The 26,712-nt window shown below is 38.0% G+C and overlaps 1 protein-coding gene across 1 annotated transcript in view; it reads right to left on the bottom strand.

Moving 5' to 3' along the window:
* Nucleotides 1-2,357: 2,357 nt before the first annotated feature.
* The window catches only part of LOC129021018 (GRIP and coiled-coil domain-containing protein 2-like), a 32,103-nt gene continuing 7,748 nt past the window's right edge, over nt 2,358-26,712 (bottom strand). Inside the window, 15 exon segments of the mRNA XM_063658250.1 lie at nt 2,358-4,185; nt 12,003-12,156; nt 12,158-12,205; nt 14,770-14,909; nt 16,415-16,609; nt 19,108-19,325; nt 19,463-19,563; nt 21,744-21,881; nt 22,486-22,563; nt 22,659-22,759; nt 23,220-23,312; nt 23,315-23,381; nt 24,364-24,468; nt 25,124-25,288; nt 25,752-25,871. Coding sequence (XP_063514320.1) covers nt 4,115-4,185; nt 12,003-12,156; nt 12,158-12,205; nt 14,770-14,909; nt 16,415-16,609; nt 19,108-19,325; nt 19,463-19,563; nt 21,744-21,881; nt 22,486-22,563; nt 22,659-22,759; nt 23,220-23,312; nt 23,315-23,381; nt 24,364-24,468; nt 25,124-25,288; nt 25,752-25,871 — 1,794 coding nt within the window. The 3' untranslated portion in view covers nt 2,358-4,114.

Raw genomic sequence — 26,712 nt, 5'->3', positions numbered from 1 at the left:
GGCTGGCTTTCTCTGCTCTTCGTGGGCACTCCAAAGCTTCTGTACTTACATGCTACAATTCCAGTCATAGGAAGATGCTGAGTTCTTTAGTCCCAGATCCATATTCCTGAGAAAACCTAATTGCCTAGGCTCAGGTTATAACTCTATCTGTTTCAGTTGATTATGGCTGGGCCTACTGCCCCTCTGTATGGTGGTGGGGCAAAAGTTCCCAGAGAGAGGCAGGGGTGACAGGGACTGTTGTCTCAAATGCTAGGCAGACATCTGGAGTGGTAACCACTACATCTGTTCACAGTGAGCACATCCTTGCAGGGAAACTGGGTTAATCATCTGTATTATTGAAACTCAGTGGTATAGTGTTTCTTCATAGGAATTTTCTTTCCTTATTTGAGATGGGGGTCTCACTTTGTTGCCCAGGCTGGAGTGCAGTGGTGTGTGATCTTGGCTCACTGCAGCTTCCCCTCCCGAGTTCAAGTGATTCCCCTACCTCAGCCTGCTGAGTAGCTGGGACTACAGGCATGGGCCAACATGCCTGGCTAATTTTTGTATTTTTATTAGAGACAAGTTTTCACCATATTGGCCAGGCTGGTCTTGGACTCCTGACCTCAGGTGATCGGCCCACCCTGGCCTCCCTAAGTGCTGGGATTACAGGTGTGAGCTATCGCGCCCAGCCTATTTATAGAAATTTTCTATAGGTATATAAGTAATAATTTGAAGGTCACAACTAGATGCCTTTTCGTGTAACCGTATCTTGAATGGAACACACGTTTTCTTTCTACATAGAAATTATACATAAATAACCCAATGCTTTTTAATACCCATGAAAAACCATTAGCTCAAAGACACTTGCAAAATTGTATCAGGTTGTTTTCCTTGGTGTGTATTAAGTTTGAAGCAAAGGGGATTTTCAGATACCAAGACAAAGTAGAAGTCTTCCACCAAGTTGAAATCATCACATTGCAATTTAATCATATGACACAACCAATTTTTTGATGTGTTATGCCATTCGCCAAATACCAAAATTTTTTTAGGGGAAACTTTATATCTCAACTATACACTTCCAGCTACACCACCACCTAACATGGACTTTAAAAAGAATACAAAGTACGGTATGCCTTCTCAGTGCCTTGTTAGTAATTCAGTTACAGTTCTGCCAAACTTTCTTTAAAGGAATACAATTCTCAATCTTACACTGTTCAGAGCACAAGCATAGCTTATTGTATACAAGAGATGTGCATCAGTTCCCACTCCTCAGGGACTGTATGAATTTGGCTTTATTTTTATTTTATTTTTTTGACGGAGTCTCACTCTGTCGCCAGGCTGGAGTGCAGTAGTGTGATTTCGGCTCACTGGACTCTGCCTCCCAGGTTCAAGTGATTCTCTTGCCTCAGCCTCCCAAGTAGCTAGGACTACAGGCGCACACCGCCATGCCCAGCTGATTTTTTTTTTGTATTTTTAGTAGAGATGGGGTTTCACCATGTTGGCCAGGATGGTCTTGATCTCTTGACCTCATGATCTACCTGCTTTGGCCTCCCAAGGTGCTGGGATTACAGGCGTGAGCCACTGTGCTGGGCCAAATTTGGTTCTTAGAAACCAAGGAGTTGATGTGTGCACCAGGCCCAGGGCTGAAGAGCTGCTTCTCACTAGATGCCTCTCTTGGTCTGGCTGCTGTATCCAGTCCTATCCAGGGTTAGCTCTGTTCCTCCTTCTTGTGGCATCTGTGTTTCTCTTTCTGCTCTGTCTCTCCCTATCTCCTAGTCCAAACATCCAAAGAAATTAATTACCTCCAGGAGATCGACACCATCCTGGCTAACACGGTGAAACCTCGTCTCTACTAAAAATACAAAAAATTAGCCGGGCATGGTGGCAGGCGCCTGTAGTCCCAGCTACTTAAGAGGCTGAGGCAGGAGGATAGCGTGAACCTGGGAGGCAGAGCTTGCAGTGAGCCGAGATCGCGCCACTGCACTCCAGCCTGGGCGACAGAGCAAGACTCTGTCTCAAAAAAAAAAAAAAAAAAAAAAAAAAATTAATGACCTCTGCCCCTAACTGAACAAAGCCCTTCATCTAAGGCCAACTTTGGTTGTCAGCCTTAGCCAGACATCTGCTTCTGGTCAAATCAATGTCTTGTCCACAGGGAGGCCCAGTGCTGTTTCTAGTTTTAGCTGGATGCAGGGTGTCAGACATGGCAGGTACTACGGTCTACCTGGTGGGTATCAAAGAATTGGTCGACGTTCTCTCAACAACCTAATAGGGACCAATCATGTAAGGCCACTAGTAAAGGAGTTTGAAGTTCCCTTTCAGAAACCAATTAACAACCCCAAAGAGACAGTGTCTAACATAAAAGAGCAGCCATAAAAGTATACAGTTAAACATATTTAATAGAAATATTAAAATAATCATTACACTTCCTCTCATTGCGGAAACCATGAGAAAATATGCCTTTTGTAATCAAAGTAATAATTTTTTATCATGCAAAAAAGTATTGTTATGACATTCGTTAAGTAGAGACTATATTTCAAAACAAGTTTATACAGACTTCAAAAGGTCTAAAGTCAAAGAGAAAGTGAAATATATTTAAATATGATTAGTTACATTGTATGCAGCTGGCATACTCATATTCACAGTTTATAAAGTAAAAAAACTAAACTCTTCATGTCAGCTCTGAAATAGATGCATTTTCATTAATACATTCACTAGTTAGGTCTGTTCTTCTAAGACAGGAGGAAAGACAAGATATATGAGATATTTTTTAAAGAACAAACTCAACATATCCAGCAGCAAATTTCAGTTAAACTAAATTGGAAACCAATGTTCTGTGTAACCAAAGTGCAAAGTCAGTTCTCCAGCTCAGAAAGAAAATTAAGAGTACAAACTGAAGGCTTAAGAGAACTTCAGAGAGCATACTGTGTGATTAACACATAAATATTAAAAATTATCCAATTTTTGATTTAGTTTTGATCTAGTCATTAAAACATATGCAGAGGTGTCAAAGGCAAGTAAGACTACCACCCTAAGGTTATTCAGAGGAACTGTGAAGATGTAGCACGGACCTCTAAGATGTCTTTCTAAAATCCCTTCTGATGGAAAGCTTATGGAACACTATCTGCCAAAAACACTGAAAGCACCAGTTTTATATTTAGATACAATGCTGAGTGATATAGTCACTGTTGTGATAGGTTTTTATTTGGGAAAATGGAGAGGATTCTGAAAACAGATTCATGGCTTGCATGCAGTGACACCATGCCAAGAGCCTGGAGAGGCACCACGAAATCACCTCGACTCAGGTGGTGGGCCCACCTATTCATAGTCAGTGTTATACTAGCTAGCTCTAGGGCTCTGACAACATAATGAGTTTTAAGATAGTATAAAAAAAAAGAACAGTTTATTTTAAAGCAAATAACTAAATTGTAGTTTAACTTAGCATAATTAACTGCAGCATATTTACTTCATAGCCCCTTAACATGTCACTTTTACCAATAAAGCTTTTTCATTCATATTCTAATCACAAAAATTTCTCAACAATTTATAACAATCTGTAAATCTGACCTTGCAATAAATAGTCATAAAACGTTATTTTTATTTTATTACTATTATTATTTTTAGAGACAAGGTCTCGCTCTGTTCCCTGAGCTGAAGTGCAGCGGTACAATCACAGCTCACTAGCCTCAAGTGATTCTCCAGCCTCAGCCTCCCAAAGTAGTGGGATTTCAGGCATGAATCACCACACCTGGCCTTGAAACATTATTTTTAAAGCCTAAATTCCAGTTGGTATGGTACCAAAATTTAGTTTAACTTCAAAATTCACAGTACTGCCGAGAAATGGGCGGGTCCTGAGGTTTCAGAGAAGTGGGGAGTGAATTCATTCCTGGTGGTTTTATTCTGGCAGCATGCACGGGAGATCACGAGTCAGAGGGCTGTGGCCTGGTATCAACACTTCAAGCTGTTGTACTTTTACTTCAAGTTGAAACTTTTAAAATACATCTGTCATATAGATGTACAAATATATGTAGATGCAAACATATATACACACTTTTTGACAAAAGAATGATGGTAATATACATGAACCATTTTTGTAAATAGATTCTATTTGGTTAATAAAAATATTCCTTCCATCAACCTATCGAAGTCCAGACCAACTATGAAGATAGGATGCCCATCCAGAAGAACGGGAAGCATTTTCTTCCTCACCTTTGGAAAGTAAAACAAAAAAAAAGAAAAAAGAGAGTATTAAAATTTCTCAGTGTCAAATCTATATTTTAGAACCACTCTTACAATACAAGCAAATAATGTCTCTTTTACTGATTACATGTCTTTTTTGGGGGGGGTTCTTTTTTTTTGAGACAGGGTCTTGCTCTGTCACCCAGGCTGGAGTGCAGTGGCGTGATAAGACTTCAATGCAGCCTTATCTCCCAGGCTCAAGTGGTTCTCCCACCTCAGCCTCCCAAGTAACTGGGACCACAAGGTGTGTGCCACCATGCCTGGGTAATTTTCTGTTTTTTTGTAGAGATGCGGGTCTCACTGTTTTCCAGGCTAGTCTCAAACTCCTGGGCTCAAGTGATCCTCCCACTTCGGCCTCACAGTGTTGGGATTACAGTCACGAGCCACTGTACCCATCCATATGTCATTCTTTAGACACATTACTTACTAAATTTCTCTTTTTAAAGGATATACTGAATTTCCGGTTGAGCCAACTTAACAGCTAATTTTATATTTTAGCTTTAAAACATTGATAAGCAACATGAAGCAATCTAGAACTTAACTTTTAAATGGCTTTATTAAAGAAATCCAGCTATGAAAATTATGCAGAAATGATTATCTACAAACAATCCTACCAGCACGTAAGAAATTCTTCCTCTATTCTGAAATACCGTCTTCTCAGAACATACTTTGATGAATCAATGTCTGTTCTTGAACATTATTTATTGTCTTTCTCTATTTAACAATTCCAAAATAAAATTTCCAGCACAACTAAATATTGTTGACAATAAGAGGATTTAAAAAAAAATTCTTTTAAAATAGAAGCTTATATACAACTTAGAATCTAAAACCAATAGATTTATGGTAAACCTTAAAACTGAACCAAAACAAACAAAAACCAAAGTTTTAATCATTTAAAAATCATGTTTATTGAGGTACAACCTACTTATAGTAAAACCTGCCATTTTCAGCATATAGCACTGAGTCTTGACAAATGCAGAGTTATGTACCACCACCGACCAAGGCCTGGCACATTTTTCCCTCCTCAAAGTTCTCCCCGGCTGCTTCTCCCACTCCTTGGCAACCACTAACCTGTTTTCTGTCCTTATAGTTCTACTTTTCTCAGAGTGGCATGTAAGTAGAATCACACTGTACACAGTATTTTGAGTCTGACCTCTGTCAACTGGCATAATGCATTTGAGAATTATCCATGTTGCTGTACTGGCAGTGCATTCTTTTTTATTGCTGAGCAGTATTCAATTGCATGGCTGTACCAGTTTGTTTATTCATTTGCCAAGTGAAGGATAACTGAGATCTTCCTCGTTTTTAGCAATTTTAAAGAAAGTTTCTATGAATAATTGTATACAGGTTTTTAATTAAATGTTTTGGAGATATAACTCATATACCACATAATTCACCTTTTTAAAGTGCATAATTCACTGGTTTTTAATATATTCACAAGGTTTGTACATAGGTTTTTGTGTGAATACTGGTTTTCATTCCTCTTGGATAAAGATTTAATTTGGTATTACCCTTCCAGACACCTTTCTGTGTTTTCATATGTATCTATGTATGACAGTTTGACCTTAGGCAGAGTAGCATTTTCAAAATTTTACATGGGGAAACTTTCTAGAGTTAAAGCCATTTTATTTTTCTGTTCTGTCTGGTTTTATCTGCGTGTTATTTACAATCTGCTGCATAACAAATTACTACAACCTTAGTTCCTTAACACATATTTATTTCACAGTTTTTGTGGGTCAGGAGATCAGAAATGGTTCTATTTCAAGGTCTCTCACAGGGCTGCAATCAAGATGTTGGCATGGCTGGGGTCTCATCTGAAGGCTGGACTGCAGAAGAATCTACTTCCAAACTTATGTGGTAGTTGGAAGAATTTAGTTCCTCAAGGCTGCTAAACTGATGGCCTGTGTTCCTTGCCTCTGGGATGGTAGCTTGCTTCAACCAAGTGTGCAAGCAGAGAAGACAGAGAGAGTCCACTAGCAAGACAGAAGCCACAATCTCTTGTAATCTATCATTTTTGCTGTATTCTACTGGTTAAAAATAACTCATTAGGTTAAGCCTACTGGCTCTCAAGGGGAAGAGATTATACAAAGGCATGAATTTCTGGAGGAGGAAATGAGGGCAAAGAATTCTGAGAAGTCTGTCTTCCACAATCTGAAGGACTTCTAGAAAGTAGGAGGAAGCGATATTGCTTAGGGATGGACAACTTGGCACTGGTTGTGTTCCAAGTGAGGTAACCTTGTTCCCAAGAATAAAGAGAACCAGATGTCTGTAAACGTTTCCCTGAACTGAAATGCAGATTGTTGTATGTTCACCTGAAATGAATGGTGTAAGCTGAATATAAGATTTTTGACAAAATAAAAATTTTGCTGTGTTCTCAGATCTGGCAGGCTCCTGCCCTTGTGCAAACAATGTTCCTGGCAGCTATTCATCTCCTTAGGTAAATAAGAATTGAAGAAAAGCTGCGCTGAGATAGGGTGCATTTGCTCTTGCTTTGGAAGGTTGTTTTCTGATAAGGTTCTATATCCTCTGCAAATCAAATCAGGCACTTACAGTGTGAGTATGCATTCTCTTCCTGCCAGTCTGGAGATGATCAAAAAGCCTGTAACAGCTTGGCCTATTTTCCTATTGGGTTGCTGGGCTTTTTTTCCTCTTTATTTACTTGTAGAGAGTTTTAGACCTCTGTGTATGTATGGTGTACAAGTGACAGTATTCAGATCTGTAAACTGTAACCCAGTCTGGGAGCAAAGAGGATACAGAAAAATGACTTTTACTTCCCGCTTGAGTAGTAAAATTGAGATTCAAATTTTGCATATAGAAGTACTATATGGCTAACTTATTTGGGGAGCAAAGCTGACTTACCATAAGTCTATCTCAAATAGAAATGAAACACTCAATTTGTGAAATACGCTGAGTTTTAATGCGTGTGGGGGCAAGGTGAATTAATATTTGCGATGCAAGGAGAGGAGCAATCTATACTTACCAGTGTCTATTTGACATTGTTTGGGGACTACTGCTACACTCTAAGTCATTTTACCTTATAACGCAGAGTTGTAACACGCTACTCTGAGCAGCTCATGACATCTGCTTGAAATTTAAGTTGGGCCTCTAATATGTGTTTATTATAAGGACTTTGATGCTGCTTTTCAGAGTTGGGTAACCTACTTTACCCCCTAAGCTAATGTTTCCCAAATACACCCAAACCCACAGAAAGGAAAACTATTCCTTCCTCATAAACTTACAGCCAACATCATAAACATTTTATATCTAGAGCTGATGATACAGTCAGGTATTTACCAACACTCATGTATATATGTAGAGTTTCAAGAAATAATTGCTTACCCTTACTAGATTCAACATATTCTAATGTTTGACATATTATTTTTATTTCTTAATTTTTTTTTTAAAGATGGGGTTTTACTCTGTTGCCCAGGCTGAAATGCAGTGGCGTGACCAGGATTTTGACCAGAAGTTTGACTGCAGCCTCGAACTCCTTATAACAAACAATCCTGCTGCCTTAGCCTCCCGAGTAGCTAGGACTATGGGCACATGCCACCAGATCTGGCATATTTTAAAATTTTTGTAGACATACGGTCTCGCCATGTTGCCCAGGCTGATTCTGAACTCCTGTTCTCAAGCAATCCTCCTGCCTGGTCTTCCCAAACTGTTGGGCTTACAGGTGTGAGTCACTGAGCCCAGCTTGTATTCTTTTGATTTAAAAAAAAATTCTGAATGTGATCCACCAAATTAATTTCACCATCCACTAATAGGTAGCAACCTGAATGAAAAATACTGTTATAAACTTTACACAAAACCAGAGATTATAAACATTTGCTTCCAAGGAGATGAAAGAGGCAAAAGGTACTTGTTTGCTCTGATGGGCCCTGTTTCCTTCAGTGCCAGGAAGAGTGGCTCTCAGACCTTTCTTCTGGCATCCCTCATGTATGCAGTGTTGGTTATTATTTTCAAGGCCTTGGTAACAAAATGCCCCTAGTGTGACCAGTCAGACTGACAGTCCATATCTGTAATATGGTGGTAAGTTTCCTTTGCATGTCTTTCTTTCTTGCGTCTTAGATCTTTTACTTAGGACATTTTCTTTTTGCTTGAAGTACATCATTAAGAATTTTCAATGAAGGCGGATTCTTAAAGTTTTTGTTTTCCAGAAGAGATCTTGGAAAATATAAAAGGTTGGCAGTTATTTTAGTACATGAGATAGTACTACACCAATGCTGTTGAGAAGTCTATTGTGAGGCAATGTGTCTTCTTTCTCCGGCTGCTTTTGAGATTTCTCTCTGTCTTTTTTAGGGGCAGTTTTACTCTTATGTGACTAGAAAAAAAAAATTTCTTCTTTTTTTTTTAATACTGCTTGAGATTTTATTGGGTTTTTGATCTGTGGATAGATATCCTTCAACAGTTCTGAAAGATTTCCAGCCATTCTCTTCATATATTATCTGTGCTGTATTCTTTTCTCTCCTTTTAGAACTTCGATTAGTAAAAACATGTTTGATGTCTTTTCCCACTCGTTTTTTGTTTCTCCCATGCTGAATTCTGTGTAATTTCTTTTGAACTATCTTCTAGTTTACATTCTTTTTTTTTTCTTTTTGAGACAGAGTTTTACTCTTGTTGCTCGGGCTGGAGTGCAATGGCACCATCTCGGCTCACTGCAACGTCTGCCTCCTGGGTTCAAGCGATTCTCCTACCTCAGCCTCCCAAGTAGCTGGGATTACAGCATGTGCCACCGTGCCCGGCTAATTTTTGTATTCTGAGTAGAAAGGGGTTTCACCATGTTGGCCAGGCTGGTCTCGAACTCCTGACCTCAGGTGATCTACCCTCCTCGGCCTCCCAAAGTGCTGGGATTACAGGTGTGAGCCACCGTGCCAGGCCTTACATTCTCTTTCTTAAAGAGAGAATGTAAGTATCTAAATCTGCTGCTAAACCATCGTTTTTAATTGTAATAAGGTATCTTTTATGTACTCACATTGATAAGAGACAAGTAGTAAATAATCTTTAAAGCGCAAACTAATTTAAATGTAAGTGTTTTCCTGTCTGTTTACAGGACTTAGCAAATGCACATCTTAGAGTTCTGGGTTTCTAATGTGTATCTCCTCTATGAAATCCTTTAAAAATATCTGTTATTGGTATCCCTTAGGTTAGTCTCTTTTAGAACTTCTAAATCAATGGACCCTTAACTTATAGGAGCCACCTGGATGTTAGCAACATCTACATTAAACATACTGAGGTTTTAAAAGAGGGCTGTTAGACATGCTAAGTATTTTGAGATAATATCATTGTTGTATTGAAAACTATTGAAAACTTTAATTTTAAAATGCAAACGTTTTAAAGTCCTGGTTAATTTTATAACTATAAAATTAGTTATAATTTTGAGATTTCTGTCTTTTTTTTATAGGGGCAGTTTTACTCTTAGATGACTAGAAGTAGATTTCTTCTTTTTTATAACTATAAAATTAGGTTTACTTTTGTTAGAATAAATTAAAGACAGTGAATTTGTAATTTGAATAACTACTTACTAAAAATATACAAGATGTATTCTTATTTGGGCCCTTGTGACAAAAATACTATTGTGGCCATAGAAATCTATCCTATAGTTTGAAGAACTGAGATTACTGTCAGTATTGAGAACATTCTACCTTCATCATTAGAAAGATTATGAAAAACCAGATTCAAAGAAACTATCAATACTACTTATGAAGTATGTCTGTAAAAAAAATTAAGCCTGAATCTTATCAGGACTCTAGACCAGGGTTTCTCAAGGTATGGGCCCCAGACCAGAAGCATCAGCAACAAATTGTTAAAAATGCAGACTCTTGGGTCAGAAATTGGGGACCAGCAATTGGAATTTTAGTAAGTATACCAGATGATTCAGATGCCTGCTCAATTTTGAGGATGACTCATCAGTTTAGTTATTAGGATTTACAGGGGATAGGGGAACATGTTAAAGAGCACCAACTAGATAAGGTCAGTCAGTCAAAAGCAAGATGTCTGGACATTCTGGGCCTCCTGATGTCTTAGAAAGCACACAATACCATCTATGATATATTTTTGTCCACCATCCCACCCAATTGCACCTGGATCTTCCTATTTATAGGCAACTGGAACAAGTTCAGTGTTACCCTGTAATGATTAAAACCCAAATATAGGACTGCTATAGCATAAATGACCACTTTCTTCAATTAATAAGTGGCACATTAAAAAATACATTTATATATATAATTGTTATAGATACAAAAATAACAAAATGGCGGGGCGTGGTGGCTCACATCTGTAATCCCAGCACTTTGGGAGGCCAAGGCGGGCAGATCACAAGGTTAAGAGATTGAGACCATCCTGGCCAACATGGTGAAACCTCGTCTCTACTAAAAATAGAAAAATTAGCTGGGTATGGTGGCATGCATCTGTAGTCCCAGCTACTCGGGAGGCTGAGGCAGGAGAATCGCTTGAATCCGGGAGGTGGAGATTGCAGTGAGCCATGATCGGACCACTGCACTCCAGCCAGGGTGACAGAGCAACACTACATCTCAAACAAACAAAAACACAACAACAAAGTAAAGCTTAAGGAACATCAACCAAATCCAATATATGAGCCCTATTTAGGATACTATAAAAAGACATTCACAATAACACAGGCAAAATGAACATAAACTAGGTATAGGTGACAGAGAAATCCAATAAACATTGAATTATTCACTGGGGAAAGAAATGATGTGTGGGATTTAAGTCTCTAACTCTCCCCTATTTACGCCAAAAGACTATCCATGAGTTGAAAACTATTAGAGATGCGTGACAACTCAAGAGAGATTATAGTGTCCTCCTTGTATGCTTGAAAATGTCAAAAATAAAAGTAATTTAAAACTAAAACAAAAACAAAACCATAATTCTTAAGATGCAGCTTGAATTCAGTTAGCTACAGCAGTTGTATGTGAAGCATTTCAAAGAAGTTAATGACATCACAGTATGAAATCCATCTGACATGGAAACCAACTCTAACTACAACATAGGTTTTTTTTTGTTTTTTTTTTTTTGAGATGGAGTCTCACTCTGCCGTCAGGCTGGAGTACAGTGGCGTGACAGATCACTGCAACCTCCGCCTCCTGGATTCAAGCGATTCTCCTGTCTCAGCCTCCTGAGTAGCTGGGACTACAGGCGCATGCCACCACGCCCAGCTAATTTTTGTATTTTTAGTAGAGACAAGATTTCACCATGTTGGCCAGGATGGTCTCAGTATCTTGACCTTGTGATCCGCCTGCCTCGGCCTCCCAAAGCGGTGGGGTTATAGGAGTGAACCACTGGTGCCTGGCCTATGGCACAGTTTTAAAACTGCACTTGCCTAGAAAGTGGATTGCTGTATATAGGCCAAGTGTTGGGCTATATGACTCCATTGTCTTAGGCTATTTGGGGTTGGAGGAAGGAAGAGAGGTGAAGTAGAAAAGGAACAAGCTAATAAATGTTTTTTAAAAAGTAGAATTTAAAACAAAACCACATTCAGCTGAACACCAGAACTCAACACCAGGATAAAAATCCAATTTTCAAAGAGCTAGAAGATCAAGCTAAGCACTTACTGTATTTTGCTGAATGTTAAAATTATATAAATGTACTACAGTTGCCTCAAGATGTTAAAAAGTCAGCTTTTCAAATCTAGTCACGGCCTACTCATATGATAGACCCAATTCAAATGAGCAAAATTTAAAAGTTACACATACAGACAAATTCTCAACCACCAGGCTGTTTAGTTTGTTATAAGTCAGAAGTTCTAAGACTCTCCTTTTACCCACCTTGAGCAATCGCAGCAAGTTTTCCCTTTTCTTCAGGGCTGAGCTGCAACATTGTATTTATAACAGGAAGAAGTCTCTCTCTTTCACTACCTGGTTTCAAGAAAATGAAGTGCAGCAAGACGTTCTTCAAGTATTCCAGGTTAGCTGCAGACTTTCTCTCGCTCTTGATTCCTTTCCAATCTTCTTATTTCACTTTTGAGAAGCTGGTGTTAGAGAAATGAGTTAAAAATGGGCTTTAGGAGCTTCTGATTAAATATGGCAGACTGAACTCATGTATTTTTCTTCTCTTCCCCGCAAATTTCTCCCTTCCCTCCATATGGCAATAAAGGAAGGAATTCAGTTAACTACAGCAGCTGTATGTCAAGCATTTCAAAGGAGTTTATGACATCACAGTATAAAATCCATTTGACATGAAAACCGGAACTCCAACTATGAGATAGTTTCAAAGCTGCATCTGCCTAGAAAGTGGATTGCTGTATATGAACCAAGTGTTGGGCTATATGACTCCATTGTCCTAAGCTGTTTGGGGTTGGAGGGAAGAGGGGTGAAGTAGAAAAGCAACAAGCTAATACAAGAGGAGAAAAAGTAGATGAGACACATCAAGAAATTCTCACGATAAACAGATGAAGAGGTGGAAATGAGTCAGTCCAGCAGCTTACCAAGTATCACTGACAAGAGGAGAGGATGCATCCTGTGTAAATACTGGGGTTCTTGTCTCAGAAGCACAGGGTATCATGGAAATTGGAGTTGAAAGCTGGGGAACTGATGGAACATCTCCATGAGGAGCAGCTAACTGGAGCCATGGGTTGGTACCAAGATGTTCCCTCTGCCTTCTACTTTCTATAGAAACTAAGCCAGTATGGCATGGGGCTCTGAAAATGGGCTGACGGGAACATCTGTAGCCTCCACTAACCCCCTGCCCCTACCCTGTTCCTAAAGTCCCAGGCAGTTAAGACGTCTACAGTGAACGGCACTTAATCAAAAGTTCAGACACAGTGAAAATTCAGGAATATAAGACAATGTGAAACACTATCAGAGAAATGAGGCAAAGAATGATACAGAAAAGGTAATAGCATGTTCAAGTCTTTGAGGAAGATTTCCAGGTTGAAACCAAGCCATAGCTTTTAGTATATTTTCATTTTAGGTTAGACAAGAAAGTTAGCGAACTTTGTCCTCAAACCTAAGACCATTTAAAAAAGTGACAATAAAGAAGACTAAGAAATCATGAAGAGAGTATAAATTTATGAAAATATAACATTTGGCCAGGCATGGTGGCTCACGCCTGTAATCCCAACACTTTGGGAGGCTGAGGCGGGCAGATCACGAGGTCAGGAGATTGAGACCATCCTGGCCAACATGGTGAAACCGTGTCTCTAGTAAAATAAAAAAAATTAGCCAGGCATAGTGGTGCGTGCCTGTAGTCCCAGCTACTTGCGAGGCTGAGGCAGGGGAATCGCTTGAACCTGGGAGGCGGAGATTGCAGTGAGCTGAGATTGCACCACTGCACTCCAAACCTGGTGACAGAGCGAGACTCTATCTCAAAAAAAAAAAAAAAGAAAATATAACATTTAAATAAGTCATTTAGGTTTACTGGGCTAGTTAGTGATTTGTTAGCTATGATAATGTTTTTATTAGTGGGAAAATGTTATTTTATAGAGATGATTTTTAATGGTGGAATGTCATGATATATACAAGTTACTGAAAATAACTGAATTCAGCTTTAAAATAATCTGACAAGGATAGCTAGTGGCCTTGCACAGTGGCAGGACAGATCTATTAGGAGCAGCAAAGTACAGGGGAAAAGCATGTACTTTTCAGACAGCTATGAGTTTGAATTTTGTTCCACCATTTACCAGCTTCAATTTTTCTCTCAACCAGTGATGAGATTAAATAATATATGTAAAGCCCAGGGCCTGGGTCATAAGAACTCCTCAATAAGCAGTATGACTCTATTCTGAGGGGTGATTTATCAGTGAGCCAGGGTGGAAATACCTCATTTGAGTAATCCTCAACTGCTCTGCAACATTCCTAGATGTTTCTGGTGTCTACTTTAAACAGGAAAAACTTCCCATGCCACTTTGCCATCTCCACCTGAAAACTGTTTAGTAGTTCAGTACTATAAATATCAGCTGAATAATTTAAATTTACTGTTTATCTTTAGAATTCAAAGACTCACATCCATTTAAGTTTTATTTAAGCATATGTGAACAATGATTTGTGAACATCTCTCTAGTTTCTAAATCTATTACGGTTTCTTAGAAAAAGTAGGAATAAGAAATAATCTTTATGTAATAGGTGTAAAAGAAGTATTTTGGCTGGATGCAGTGGCTCACGCCTGTAATACCAGCACTTTGGGAGGCCAAGGCAGGTGGATCACGAGGTCAGGAGATTGAGACCATCCTGGCTAACAGGGTAAACCCTGTCTCTACTAAAAATACAAAGAAATTAGCCAGGCATGTTGGCGGGCACCTGTAGTCCCAGCTGCTCGGGAGGCTGAGGCAGGAGAATGGCGTGAACCCGGGAGGTGGAGCTTGCAGTGAGCCGAGATCGTGCCATTGCACTCCAGCCTGGGTGACAGAGCAAGACTCTGTCTCAAAAAAAAAAAAAAAAAAAAAGGCAATATTTCTCACCATCAGGAATCTAATATAAAGATCAAGACATTATAGATACATCTGCAATGTGAATTTTTAAATTTGGGTGCATGTGTACGGAGGGTCAAGAAAACCAAACTGGCAGTTTTCACGGTGGCCAGGTTTTCTGATCTCACCTTAATTTGCTCCATAAGGATTGCATTGGTTGCTTCTGTTTCCTGAAGCAGGCCGTTTAAGTGATCTGCACTTTTTGTGGTGGAACTGAGCTTCTGAACCAACTCTTCTTTGGTAAATTCAGCATGCCATAATGGAGGCTCTGCAAGATGTTGTTCCAAGAATTAATTTTCAAAATCATAGATTACAGATGAAGATTCTAAGTAAGAAAAATCTAAATATAAATATCTTACTATGTGATATTTTATAGGTCTGCTTTCTTTGCCATTCATCTATTCAGCATACCTCAATCAACAGATTATATGTTGTAGGTGACACAAATAAAACAGTATCTCTGTTGTAAAGCATGTAATCTAACTGAATACAAGCCCTATGAGTCCCAGTTCTGAAATTTGTCAGAATTGTGTTTATAGACAGTTTTATTACACATCTTCTTCCCATCTATTAATATACCAAGATTTTATGTCATTTCACGTATAAGGAAAGCATTAACATTTACTGGTCACGTATCATGTTCCCTCCTAAGAATCTTCTATCAGGTGGGGTAGATATCATTATTCAAACTTTACAGACGATGAAACAGGCTCACAGTTGACAGGTAATTTTTGCAGAAATCACAAAGTCAAATTGGCTTCTGGAGCCTGCTGCTGCTCTATCATGATGCCTCCATGTCACCACTATTAACTTTGCCTGAAGGAACCATGACTTGCAGTTTCTACCCCACGTGGTCAGTGACCATGAATACAAATGACCCTTACTCCAGGTGATCCTGAAGTTTCAGGAAGATGACAAACAGATTCCCCCTAAATTTTGAACAGTAACATTAATTACAGGTAATAAAATATACCAAAACATCACTACAAAAATTTAGCATTACTTCATCAAGAGGAATAAACTGAAACTGTCAGTTTCTTGGAAGGGTGAGAGGATAGTTTATCCTGCTTTCTAATATCCACCACCTATTTGTGACTATAAACTTCCCACCACTTATTTATGGTTCAAGCCTAGGGCAAGACCTAGCATTTTATTTTAAAAAAGATTTGTTTAATAATTTTCCATTTGGACAGTGTGATGGTTAATACTGGGTGTCAACTTGATTGCATTAAAGGATGCAAAGTATTAATCCTGAGTGTTGTCTGTGAGGGTGTTGCCAAAGGAGATTAACACTTGAGTCAGTGGGCTGGGGAAGGCAGACCCACCCTTAATCTGGTAGGTACCATCTAATCAGCTGCCAGTGAATATAAAGCAGGCAGAAAAACCTGAAAAGGCGAGACTGGCCTAGCCTCCCAACCTACATCTTTCTCCTGTGCTGGATGCTTCCTGCCCTTGTATATCAGACTCCTAGTTCTTCAGTTTTGGAACTTAAGACTGGCTCTCGTTGCTCCTCAGCCTGCAGATGGCCTAGTGATCATGTAAGGTAATACTTAATAAGCATCCATCCATCCATCCCATCCATCCCATCCATCCATCCATCCATCCATCCAATCAGTTCTGTCCCTCTAGAGAACCCTAATACAAACAGGTAGTGGAATACTGAAAGAAATTTTATTGGAGCAGCCCAAAAAAGCGTATGTAACTTAGAGTAATAGTAATTAAATAAGACAGTGAAATTAAATAAGAAAAACATATTTAGACAGAGTAACATACCAAGTTTAGTTTCGGGAGAATTAAGCAGCTGCTCTAAAGACTGTGTGTATGTGCTGGTGGAAGACACAGACTCAGTATCAGTTGTTTCCATGCCTTCTCCCTCTTCCCGGGTTACAGTGTGCATGTCTAGAAGTGGGAGGTCTGTGTTTCTCCTTTCTCGAAGGTTCTTCAAAGATTGTTGAGAGGAAACTGGGCCTATTAGATTTTTTTTAAAGGTTAAGTGTGAGATTGTTCAAAATCTATTGATTCGGCCTTACAGAGATACACAATAAAATGAAAATATCAAATGATAAGAGTAGAGGAATTAAGTAACTATAAGATAAGTGAAAGGTGTATGAAGAATTGCTAAAACATTTCTTAAAATTTAGTCATCAAGGCCGGGCGTGGCTGAAATCTGTAATCCTAGCAATTTGGGAGGCTAAGGTGGGTGGATCACGAGGTCGGGAAGTTCAAGACCAGCCTGGCCAAGATGGTGAAACCCTATCTCTACTAAAAATACAAAAAATTAGCCAGGCACGGTGGCAGGTGCCTGTAATCCCAGCTGCTGGGGAGGTTGAGGCAGAGAATTGCTGGAAACCAGGAGGTGGAGGTTGCAGTGAGCCAAGATCACGCCATTGCACTCCAGCCTGGCAACAGAGCGAGACTCCAGCTCAAAAAAAACAAAAAAACAAAAAAACAAAACTTAGTCATCAAACTTTTAACTACGATAGTCATTTTAATAGAAGCTATAAATTAATTGCTACTAGCTAAGATAAACGGTTAGATAACACAGCTCATAATATAGTACTACTTATTTTTTATTAATTTAGAGTAGAGGGCCAAACTACTGCTAAATACTGGCCAAAATTAAAAAACTAGATTGTAGCAATTTTTCAGGATTAGGTATTTCAGATTGCTGCATACTTCTTGAAACATACTTGCTGAAATCTGCTTGGCAGACTCCTCAATCACTGCCCTTATACCTTTACCTCTGCAGCTTCTTAATTGTTGCTGCTCATACCTACAGTGCTCATACAGTAAGAGCCCAGAATCCAGGGCATGGAAATAATCAATTACATTGTCTAGCAAGACTTTCCTGTTTGCTGATAAACTGTAAAGTGTTTTTTTTTCTGAGACAGGGTCTCACTCTGTCACACAGGTTGGAGTGCAGTGGCACGATCTTGGCTCACAGCAACCTCTGCCTCCCAGGCTCAAGCCATCCTCCCACCTCAGCCCCACAAGTAGCTGGAACTTACAGGTGCATGCCATCGCCCAGATAATTTTTGTATTTTTAATAGAGATGGGATTTCACCATGTTGTTCAGACTGGTCTCAAACTCCTGGCCTCATGGGATCCAACTGCCTTGGCCTCCCAAAGTGCTGAGATTGCAGGGGTGAGACACCACGCCCGGTCTAAACTGTAAAGTTTATCAGGCCCTTTGACATGTATTGGTTTATTGACTCCCCAAAATCTGAAGTTCAGAGAAATTTAATGACTTTGCCCAAGGTCTCATAACTGAGTTAGAAACCAGAATTGTAATCTAGATTTTTAAACTTCAGATTTCATTTATTTTGCATTTCATTAAGTTGCCTTAGTCCTGACTGCCCTTTCTGAAGCATTTTCCTGGGTTTCTGGTAAGCTGACTGCTTATTCCACTGCTGATTGCTAGATTACAATCTCTTGTGCGACCTTTGCCCTGGCTGATTACTTCCTTTGTTGATTCTTTGGCATATGTTAAATTCTTCTGAAGTTGCTTTTTTACCCTAATAAGTGACTGATAGCTGCTAATGCTCCAGTGACAATATTTCCCATGGGAAAGCAAAACACCATCAACTTGCTACTAAAATACTGCATCATCATGGCTAACATTTTTCCATTTCTTCCTGGAAGCAGAATGGAAGATACTGGGTGCGGCTGAACTAAAACTCCAATAGCTGTAAATGTGAAAGCAAAGAAGCTATATTGGTTATGCAATTCTATACATTCAGTGCCGCTTGAGTGTTTCTAAGTTCCTTGCTCTATCTAACATTTCTATTTAAAAAGTAGACAAATTTGATGACTAACAACGGAGAACACGAAACAAATCTGGTGAATACTAGAATTAAGACGTGTCAGCCAGGCACAGTGGCTCATGCCTGTAATCCCAGCACTTTGGGAGGCCGAGGCGGGTGGATCACGAGGTCAGGAGATCAAGACTATCCTGGCTAACACGGTGAAACTGTGTCTCTACTAAAAATACAAAAAATTAGCTGGCCTGGTGGCAGGCACCTGTAGTCCCAGCTGCTCGGAAGGCTGAGGTGGGAAAATGGCGTGAACTCAGGAGGTGGAGCATGCAGTGAGCCGAGATCGCGCCACTGCACTCCAGCCTGGGCGACAGAGCAAGACTCCGTCTCAAAAAAAAAAAAGACGTGTCATGAGACTGACAGAGCATGTTTAAGTCAGAGAAAAAGAAATACTCCTTTCCATTGAGGGTAAGGAATACGTCAAAGTCAGCATTCTAAGAGGTTATACAGGCTTCTGTAAGTATAATCAAGAGGGAAGGATTCAGATGGTTCAAATATCTTTCTAGTAAGCAAATCCAAAATTCATTTATCAGATTTGACACTGGTGACACCTAGTAAATTTTCTTTCTTATGAATTTGTGAAGAATGTATTTAAGAGACATAAATACCTGAAAACATGAACAACTAATATTTCCATGTGTACATACATGCTTCTTGTGGTCGGTTCATTCTTAAGCTGGAAGAGCTGTGCTTCCATCTTGGAGAGCCGCTGCTGTAATGTCTCCACTGTCTTTCTGTGCTCTTCCTGCAAATGTCGCACTTGATCTCGGAAGCTATTTCGAAGGACCTCGTTCTGGGATGTGAGCTGACTCACAGTCTGTGTATGTTCAGATTTCATCATCATGTTCTCTGATTGTATTGAACACAATCTGAAAGATGAGAAACTTAGTTACAGAAGATCTTTCAACTTTATATGCTGACAGCCTTTCTCAACTGGGTTCTGCAAGAGAATTAGCTCTAAGACCTCTACTGAATGTATGAATCAACTTCTCTCCTACATACCTACACTGTACTCATTGTGAAATAACTTGATGAGAACTGACACTGGCTGTCATCTAGTTCAAATAATCTGTCACACATTTCAGATGAAGAACTCCAGTTAAGAAACTGTGTTGTGTTGTCCAGATTAGGAACTTCTTTCATGGTTCATCAGAAAATAGGACTATATTTAAAGCATAAAATAATTATACTTTTAATTAGTCCACTTCTTCACATCATCGTATGTGGTAGCTCACATAAATGTAAGATTAATCTCCCTTTTATCTACTACCCTGAAAACATTAAAAAAAAAACAAAACCCACACTCTTTTGATTTACTCAGAAAACTTTAGCGGACAGTATCCATTTTTGAGTCGATTAACATGAACCACAACAAACACAGACTTGGTTTACTATCGCTGTTTCAAATCTCACTGCACATGAGAATCACTGGAGTACCTTGTTGAAAATAGAGACGTCTAGTTTTCATGTTACACCCACTGAATCAGGATCTCAGTAGTGGTTCTAGGAATTCCCTACTTTTAGTAGTTTTCAATGTGATTTTTATGTACTCAGCCTGAAACTAACCAGTGGGCCTACAATTTGGGAACCATCACTTTTAATGGTTTACCTGTAGTTTTCATGTTTTATATGTTTGGCTTTGGTAAAAAGTAAATAAATAAATAAATAAATAAATTTCCTTTTATACAGGGGATCCACAGAATTCTCTCATAAAAATTAAAAAAATACAAAAGCTGCCAGAGAAAAAAGTAAAAGCCCCTTATTATTACTCTCATGCCTGGCAGGATAAAATCCCAATTCCACAGGTAGATAAACGTTGTTAACAGTTTAGTCTGTACTTTTCCAAGATATTTTTTCTACCTGCTACACATATGGGCACCATACAAGGTTTAAAACAGGGTTTAGTGGCTGAAAGGAGAAATGCAATAAAATACCATGTTTCAGAAAAGAAATCTTCATTACTAAGTTCATATTGATTAATGAATCTAGAAAATACTAGTGTATACACATTTCTCTGCAAGCATTTTGTTCAAACAATATCTACCAAGAAAGCGAAGGAAGAACCATCGGAGGTTACAAAAATAGTCTAAGCAGGATAAAAATTAGAGGTAGGGTAAAGTGTCTATTCTCAGGCAGTATCACTGACATTTATGAATTTACCAATTTGAAAGCTAAATGCTTAAACCCCCCATCTGGAATCAGAATGATTGTGCTGACAAAAGTTCACTGTTCTGTCTCAGTTGTTACAGAGGTGTTTATATTAACTGTAGTCTCTGGGTAATACAGATATTAATTAGTTAGCCTAATTATCACATTCCTCTGGAACCATTTTCACAATCTGCTATAGAGAAAGTATGAATATTAAAACATTTTTTAAAAGTGGAGACTATATAAAGAGAAGGCTATTTCTTCATACTTGGGCACAGACAGTAACAATACCATTAGTTTTTAATATTTCTGAAGAAGAGGAAAGACTCCTAAAGATATCTCAAAATGCTATGAAAACTGACTGGCACATAGTAGGTGCTCAAAAAACACTTACTGAAAGACTGAATTACTTTAGAGGAATCAACAGTACTTTATTTGTGTTAGCAATGTAATTTGCAGTAACTTTCCTAAAGAATAAGTGTTGGAGAATATCAAGCAAACATCACTATATATAAGATGATCTCGTGGTAAACCCTGGTGATAGGCAGTTAGAAAACTGGTACATCTTCCCTGAAACTTTGGTTTACATGATTAACATGCAAATTAACTCAAAGAAATTAAGTTATTTGAACTTCAGTTTTCAAAACAGGGTGGATAAGTGTTAAGTTCTAGGTGTTCCACTTTCTTGAAGTGATCTGTAAACTCCCACAACAGTGTTGGCATGATTGCTTAAATAAGAGCTGCATCTAACACAACCACGGCACTGTGTCTGTTTCGGATGATGACAAGAAAGCAGGCCCCCCACAGCCATGCTATTAAAATGTTATTTATAATCACTTAGCCCTAAGAACTGTAACACTTTTCTCATAAAAAAAGCTTTATAAATAAGTGACACATAAATTGCAAAACAAGGTTGAAATGGAAAAAACATCATGTTTTTCCTTTTGGCAAAAAAAGTGATCCAAGTTACGATTAGGGTTGGCATGGGATTGGGGTTAGACCCAGATTAACTGAACAGGTCTTAATCTAATAAGTGCTCTTAACAGCAAAATACTAAAAAGGGAGAGCACAGCCCTGGAGTAAACCAATGACTAGCTGATAATAAAATCCCAGTGGCTTGCTGTGGCTGAAGAACGCACCTTGGCAGCACGGCTCTCTTCCTGTAGTGCTGTCACTCTCTGCTGGTACGCACTTAGCGTACGCTGGTGCTGTTCCGCAGAGGTTTTCAGGTGCTCGTGGATTTTGTGCTTCTCTGATGTTATTTCAGCCAGCTGTATCTGGGGGTAAATCTTTAAATTTAGCTTTAGCAAATCCTATTTTCACTAGTTAAAGAGGTTTTCCTTAAAATACAAACTTTAGGTTTGAGACATAAGTACATATAAGGCATAATTAAGTAGTGAAATATTTTTATGTATTATTATTGAAAAAGTAGAGACAAGTAGAACATTTTCTCACTAAGCTATCTTTTCTTAAACCAACATCAATTCAAAAAAATGAACATCCCAGACTACATATTTAACATACAATGTTTAAATACTTCAAGACATTATATATATAAAAATATACACAAACATAGCAAACGTATAAAATCATTTTATAAACTGTTCTTGTGACTGCAATATCATTAAGTTCAGATGCAGGCTTATTTTATTTTGCACTATTCTATAGTATATTATGAATTTCCAAATACGTGAACATAATCTAGCTTGAGCTAACCAATATACTCCAGTTATATGCCAGACTTGATTTATTGTTGTAATTTCCTCAAAATGTTGAGGAATCTTTCTAGATATCCTTATAGGATAATTAATAAAATCTCTAAATGGTACTTCACTTCTACATGAAAAAACTTTTTTTAATCTTAAAAAGTAAAACCCTTACTTTATAGACTTCTACGTGCTGCTGGCTTGCCTCCAGCTCACCTTTTAAAGATGCTTGAAGTATTAAGTGATCAGTTTCCTACAGAATGAGAATCTTGGTTAAATTTTTTTTAATGTTACTCATAAATAAATTATGAACAAGTACTAAAATACGAAACTGAAAAATTAACGTACTGCTTGCTTTGAATCTGCCAGTTCCTTTTTGGTTTTCACAAGCAATTGCTTGATTTTGGTGTTTTTTTCTTCATATTGTTGTACTGAAGACTGTAATGAAGCTAGCACAAGAAATAATTTCAGCAGAAAAAGATGTAACAATTTTTATCAGTGAATTTGAATACACAAATATGTCTTCTTTGTATTGGCTTATCTTTAAGCCTGTTTTAGCTTTTTATTACGGAATACTTCAGACATATGTGACAGTAGTAACAACAGTGCCATAAACTCTACTGTACCCATCTCCTGGCTGTAACAATTACAACCCATAGACAATCGTAGTGAACCCAGACCAGGAAACAGCAAGGTACTTAAGAAATGTTAAAGTGAATAAATGTGGACTATAAACATCTTCATGGCAAATAGTTTTACACCCATTCTGGGTCCCCAGTAACATTTATCACTGTGTTAAACACCCGACTGACAGTGAAAGACTGGTGAAATAAACAAGTAATGCCCCCCACCAAATCAAGTTGTTATGATGAAATAATTAAAAGGTAAAGTGAATTTTCTTTAACTCACTTATTTCTTCTTGTAGGGTTTCTTGTTTCTGTTTTTGAATTTTTATTTCTTGCTCCAAATCTTCTATCTTGTTGTTTTTATTAGTTAACTTTGATTTAGTTCTTTCATCAAACGTTCATAATCAGCTATTTCCATATTCATCAATGTGGTCTGTTGGGCATCCTGCACATTTTATAAGTAGAAGATTTACACAATAGTAGATCAGTTCATTTGTAAATTTTTTTTGTCATTTGTAAAATTGCTAAAATGATGCCACAGCAATAAATGGGTGCTTTTCTGTAATACTGAAATCGTTTACACTGTAACAAAGAAATGAGGAGTTGGATATTTTCTAGTTTTTAATTTCACAAAATATTTTCTAGTAGTTTAACCCAACTTTCTTAGTTTCATTTTATTTCATTATAACTAACTACAACTGACAGTTGTAGCTTGCGGAGCTCTTACTTATAAAATACTAATATGTCAAGTGGCTCTTATAGTACATTTCTTTTTAGCCTCATCTTTGAAGGAGTAAAGTCAGCCAAAGTTTTAAGTATAATACAAATTTCAAGCTTTGACATTAATTAAATCTTAATGTGTCATACAACAATCATGTATACAAAATGAAATGTCAAACCAAAATCTTGTAAATCAGGAGCCTAGATGCTTCTGAAAGGACTGGTACTTAGAGAATTAAGTTAAATTTTCAATTTTTTGAGCAGATAATTTATAAAGCATTATTTTAGTACCACAAGTAACATTCTAAAATACTTCTTTTCAACATGTATAGAACAGTTTAACAATGCAGGCTGAGTGCGGTGGCTCACACCTGTAATCCCAGCACTCTGAGAGGCTGAGATGGGTGGATCATTTGAGGTCAGGAGTTCCAGATGAGCCTAACCAAATTGGTGAAACTCCATCTCTACCAAAAATACAAAAAATTAGTCGGGTGTGCTGACGCATGCGTGGAATCTCGGCTACCTGGGAGGCTGAGGCACAAGAATTGCTTGAACTCGGGAGGCGGAGGTTGCAGTGAGCCGAGATCATGCCACTGCACTCCAGCCTGGGCCACAGCATGAGATCGCAGAGAGAACAGAATAAATAGAACAACAAAACAGAACAATGTGAACATTACATCAATTTTCATCCTAGTGTTTTATTTTACCTTTTTAACCAGCTCTAATTCTTGCATGGTTTTCTGAAGCTGTTTCTTTTCCTTTTGAAGTTGTACCTGAAGTTCTTCAAGTTCATTTACAGTAGTGGCATGTTCCTGAAATTAAAAATAAAAACAACCCACACAACCCAACCAACATTAAAAAGGTATTTTTAAGGGGCTTTAAAATAAATCTGACAGCCTGGCGTGGTGTCTCACACCTGTAATCCCAGCACTTTGGGAGGCTGAGGCGGGTGGATCACAAGGTCAGGAGATTGAGACCATCCTGGCTAACACAGTGAAACCCCGTCTCCACTAAAAACATACACGAAAAATTAGCTGGGCATGGTGGTGACTGCCTGTAATCCCAGCTACTCGGGAGGCTGAGGCAGGAGAATGGTGTGAACCCGGGAGGTGGAGCTTGCAGTGAGCTGAGATTGCGCCACTGCACTCCAGCCTGGGCGACAGAGCGAGACTCTGTCTCAAAAAAAAAAAAAAATAAATAAATAAAAAATAAAAAATAAAAATAAATAAATAAATAAAATAAATCTGACATGCTAAAATACAGAAAGTTTGGGAATACTTCAATGTTTAAAATGTATACACCCCCAAATCACAGCATGGATTCTCAAATTTATGGTTGGTATTAAGGAATTAATGAACTCTGCTGTATTCATAAATGCTACTCTTTAGTAAGTCTTCCCTTCATTTAAATAATATTTTGGTAAATGCATCATATATATGTGAATCAATCTCACAGGATTGTTTTTACCTTTATCTTCTGTTCTTTCTGAAGTTTTTCAGCTTCTAATTCTTTGTCTATCATTGCTTTGGCTCTCTGGACTTCTAAAATCTGTACTTCTAATAATTTGGCATTAGACTGTAGTGTCTCAATACGAGCCAGGAGATCTTCAGTATTAGAATTTATTTTTTCACACTGAAATGACAAATGATTCATTACTATAAACATGCAGAAAACATATACAGCAGAGGAAGAATGAACAGGTACATTAATGAGAATATTGGCATAGTGTGACAAATGAAGATTTCCAAGTCCATGCTACAGAATAATATTAAGAATCAGTTTTAAAATCTGTCATTGAAATACTAATATGGTAAACCTTACAAGAGATCAGGTTGCACTGGCAGAGCAAAGAGCAGAAATGAAAAACAAACAAACCCCCAAACAAACAAACAATTCTCTAGGGGAACTGAGATTAGAATAATAAGCAAGATAGTTGCTAGCTGTTTCGTCTTATTCTTCTCTCCTAAGTGGGAAGGAGGGTGAAGTGGGGGGGAATAAATTCTGTTTCTGACTATATTTAATTTTTTATGCAAAAAGTATTGAGATTAAAATATACCTGTTATAGTTTTCATTTTTGGATTTATTAAAAAATTACCTGCAAAGTCGAATTTCTTAATTGTCTTGTAAGGTCTTCAATATGACGCTCAAAATTATCAGCACGTTCTTTTTCCACATCCAGTTGCTCTGACTGCTTTTCATATTCTAATAAAAGATTCTTCAATAAAAGAAGGATTTAACTTTGGCATATTATTATGCATTCAACAGGTCAGACTTCATCATCAAGCCACCTTAAGATTCATGAGTCCATTCTGGATGCTTAAAATATTTACCCAAGTTGAAGAGAATACCTAACTGGCATTAGGTAATAAAATTAGCATATTTTGGGTAACTTTTAGTATTGAAGGGTGGGGGAAACATATGAAAGCAGAAGAAAATTTTAAATATAAACAATATAATAGCTCCAAGGTTAAATATTCTACTCATTAACAAAAATGAACTTCTGAAATGTAACCACAATTTAAGGATAGATAAAACGTTTAATAAACACAATTTAAGGACAGAGGATAAAAAGTTTAACCTGGATACCTAACTCCACCTGAAGAATTCTGATGAGAGAAATATTCCAGGCCTGACCTAATAAGGTAAAGGTGCTAATGAAAGAACACTGGAAGACATTCATAGATTTAGTCTCTCACACTCTGCAGTGACACTTTCAGTATTTCCTTAAGAATCCAAAGCCAACTGAATTTTCTTTGATATTCCTAGTTGGCCTACTGAAGGACAGAATGATCAGACTTTTTTGCCACACACAAGCTAATTAGGTTATCCACCAAAATATGTAAATGAGATTCAGTTTCGAGATTGCATGTAGTTCTTTATGTTTTTCTCTCTCTCTCCTTCCTTATAAATCCTGTTTTTGCCTTCGTTTCTGGAAAACTTCTATTTTCTTCCCATAAATGTGCCTGCAAAATTACTAGCAAAATGGTGTTTTAAAAAAATTTTTTAACTTTTAAGTTCAGGGGTACATGTGCAGGTTTGTTATGTAGGCCAACTTG

Source organism: Pongo pygmaeus, chromosome 20 (genome assembly GCF_028885625.2).
Source record: "Pongo pygmaeus isolate AG05252 chromosome 20, NHGRI_mPonPyg2-v2.0_pri, whole genome shotgun sequence".
Classification (NCBI taxonomy): domain Eukaryota; kingdom Metazoa; phylum Chordata; class Mammalia; order Primates; family Hominidae; genus Pongo; species Pongo pygmaeus.
Note: the sequence above shows the minus strand (reverse complement) of the source record. Positions and strands in the feature narration are given on the sequence as shown.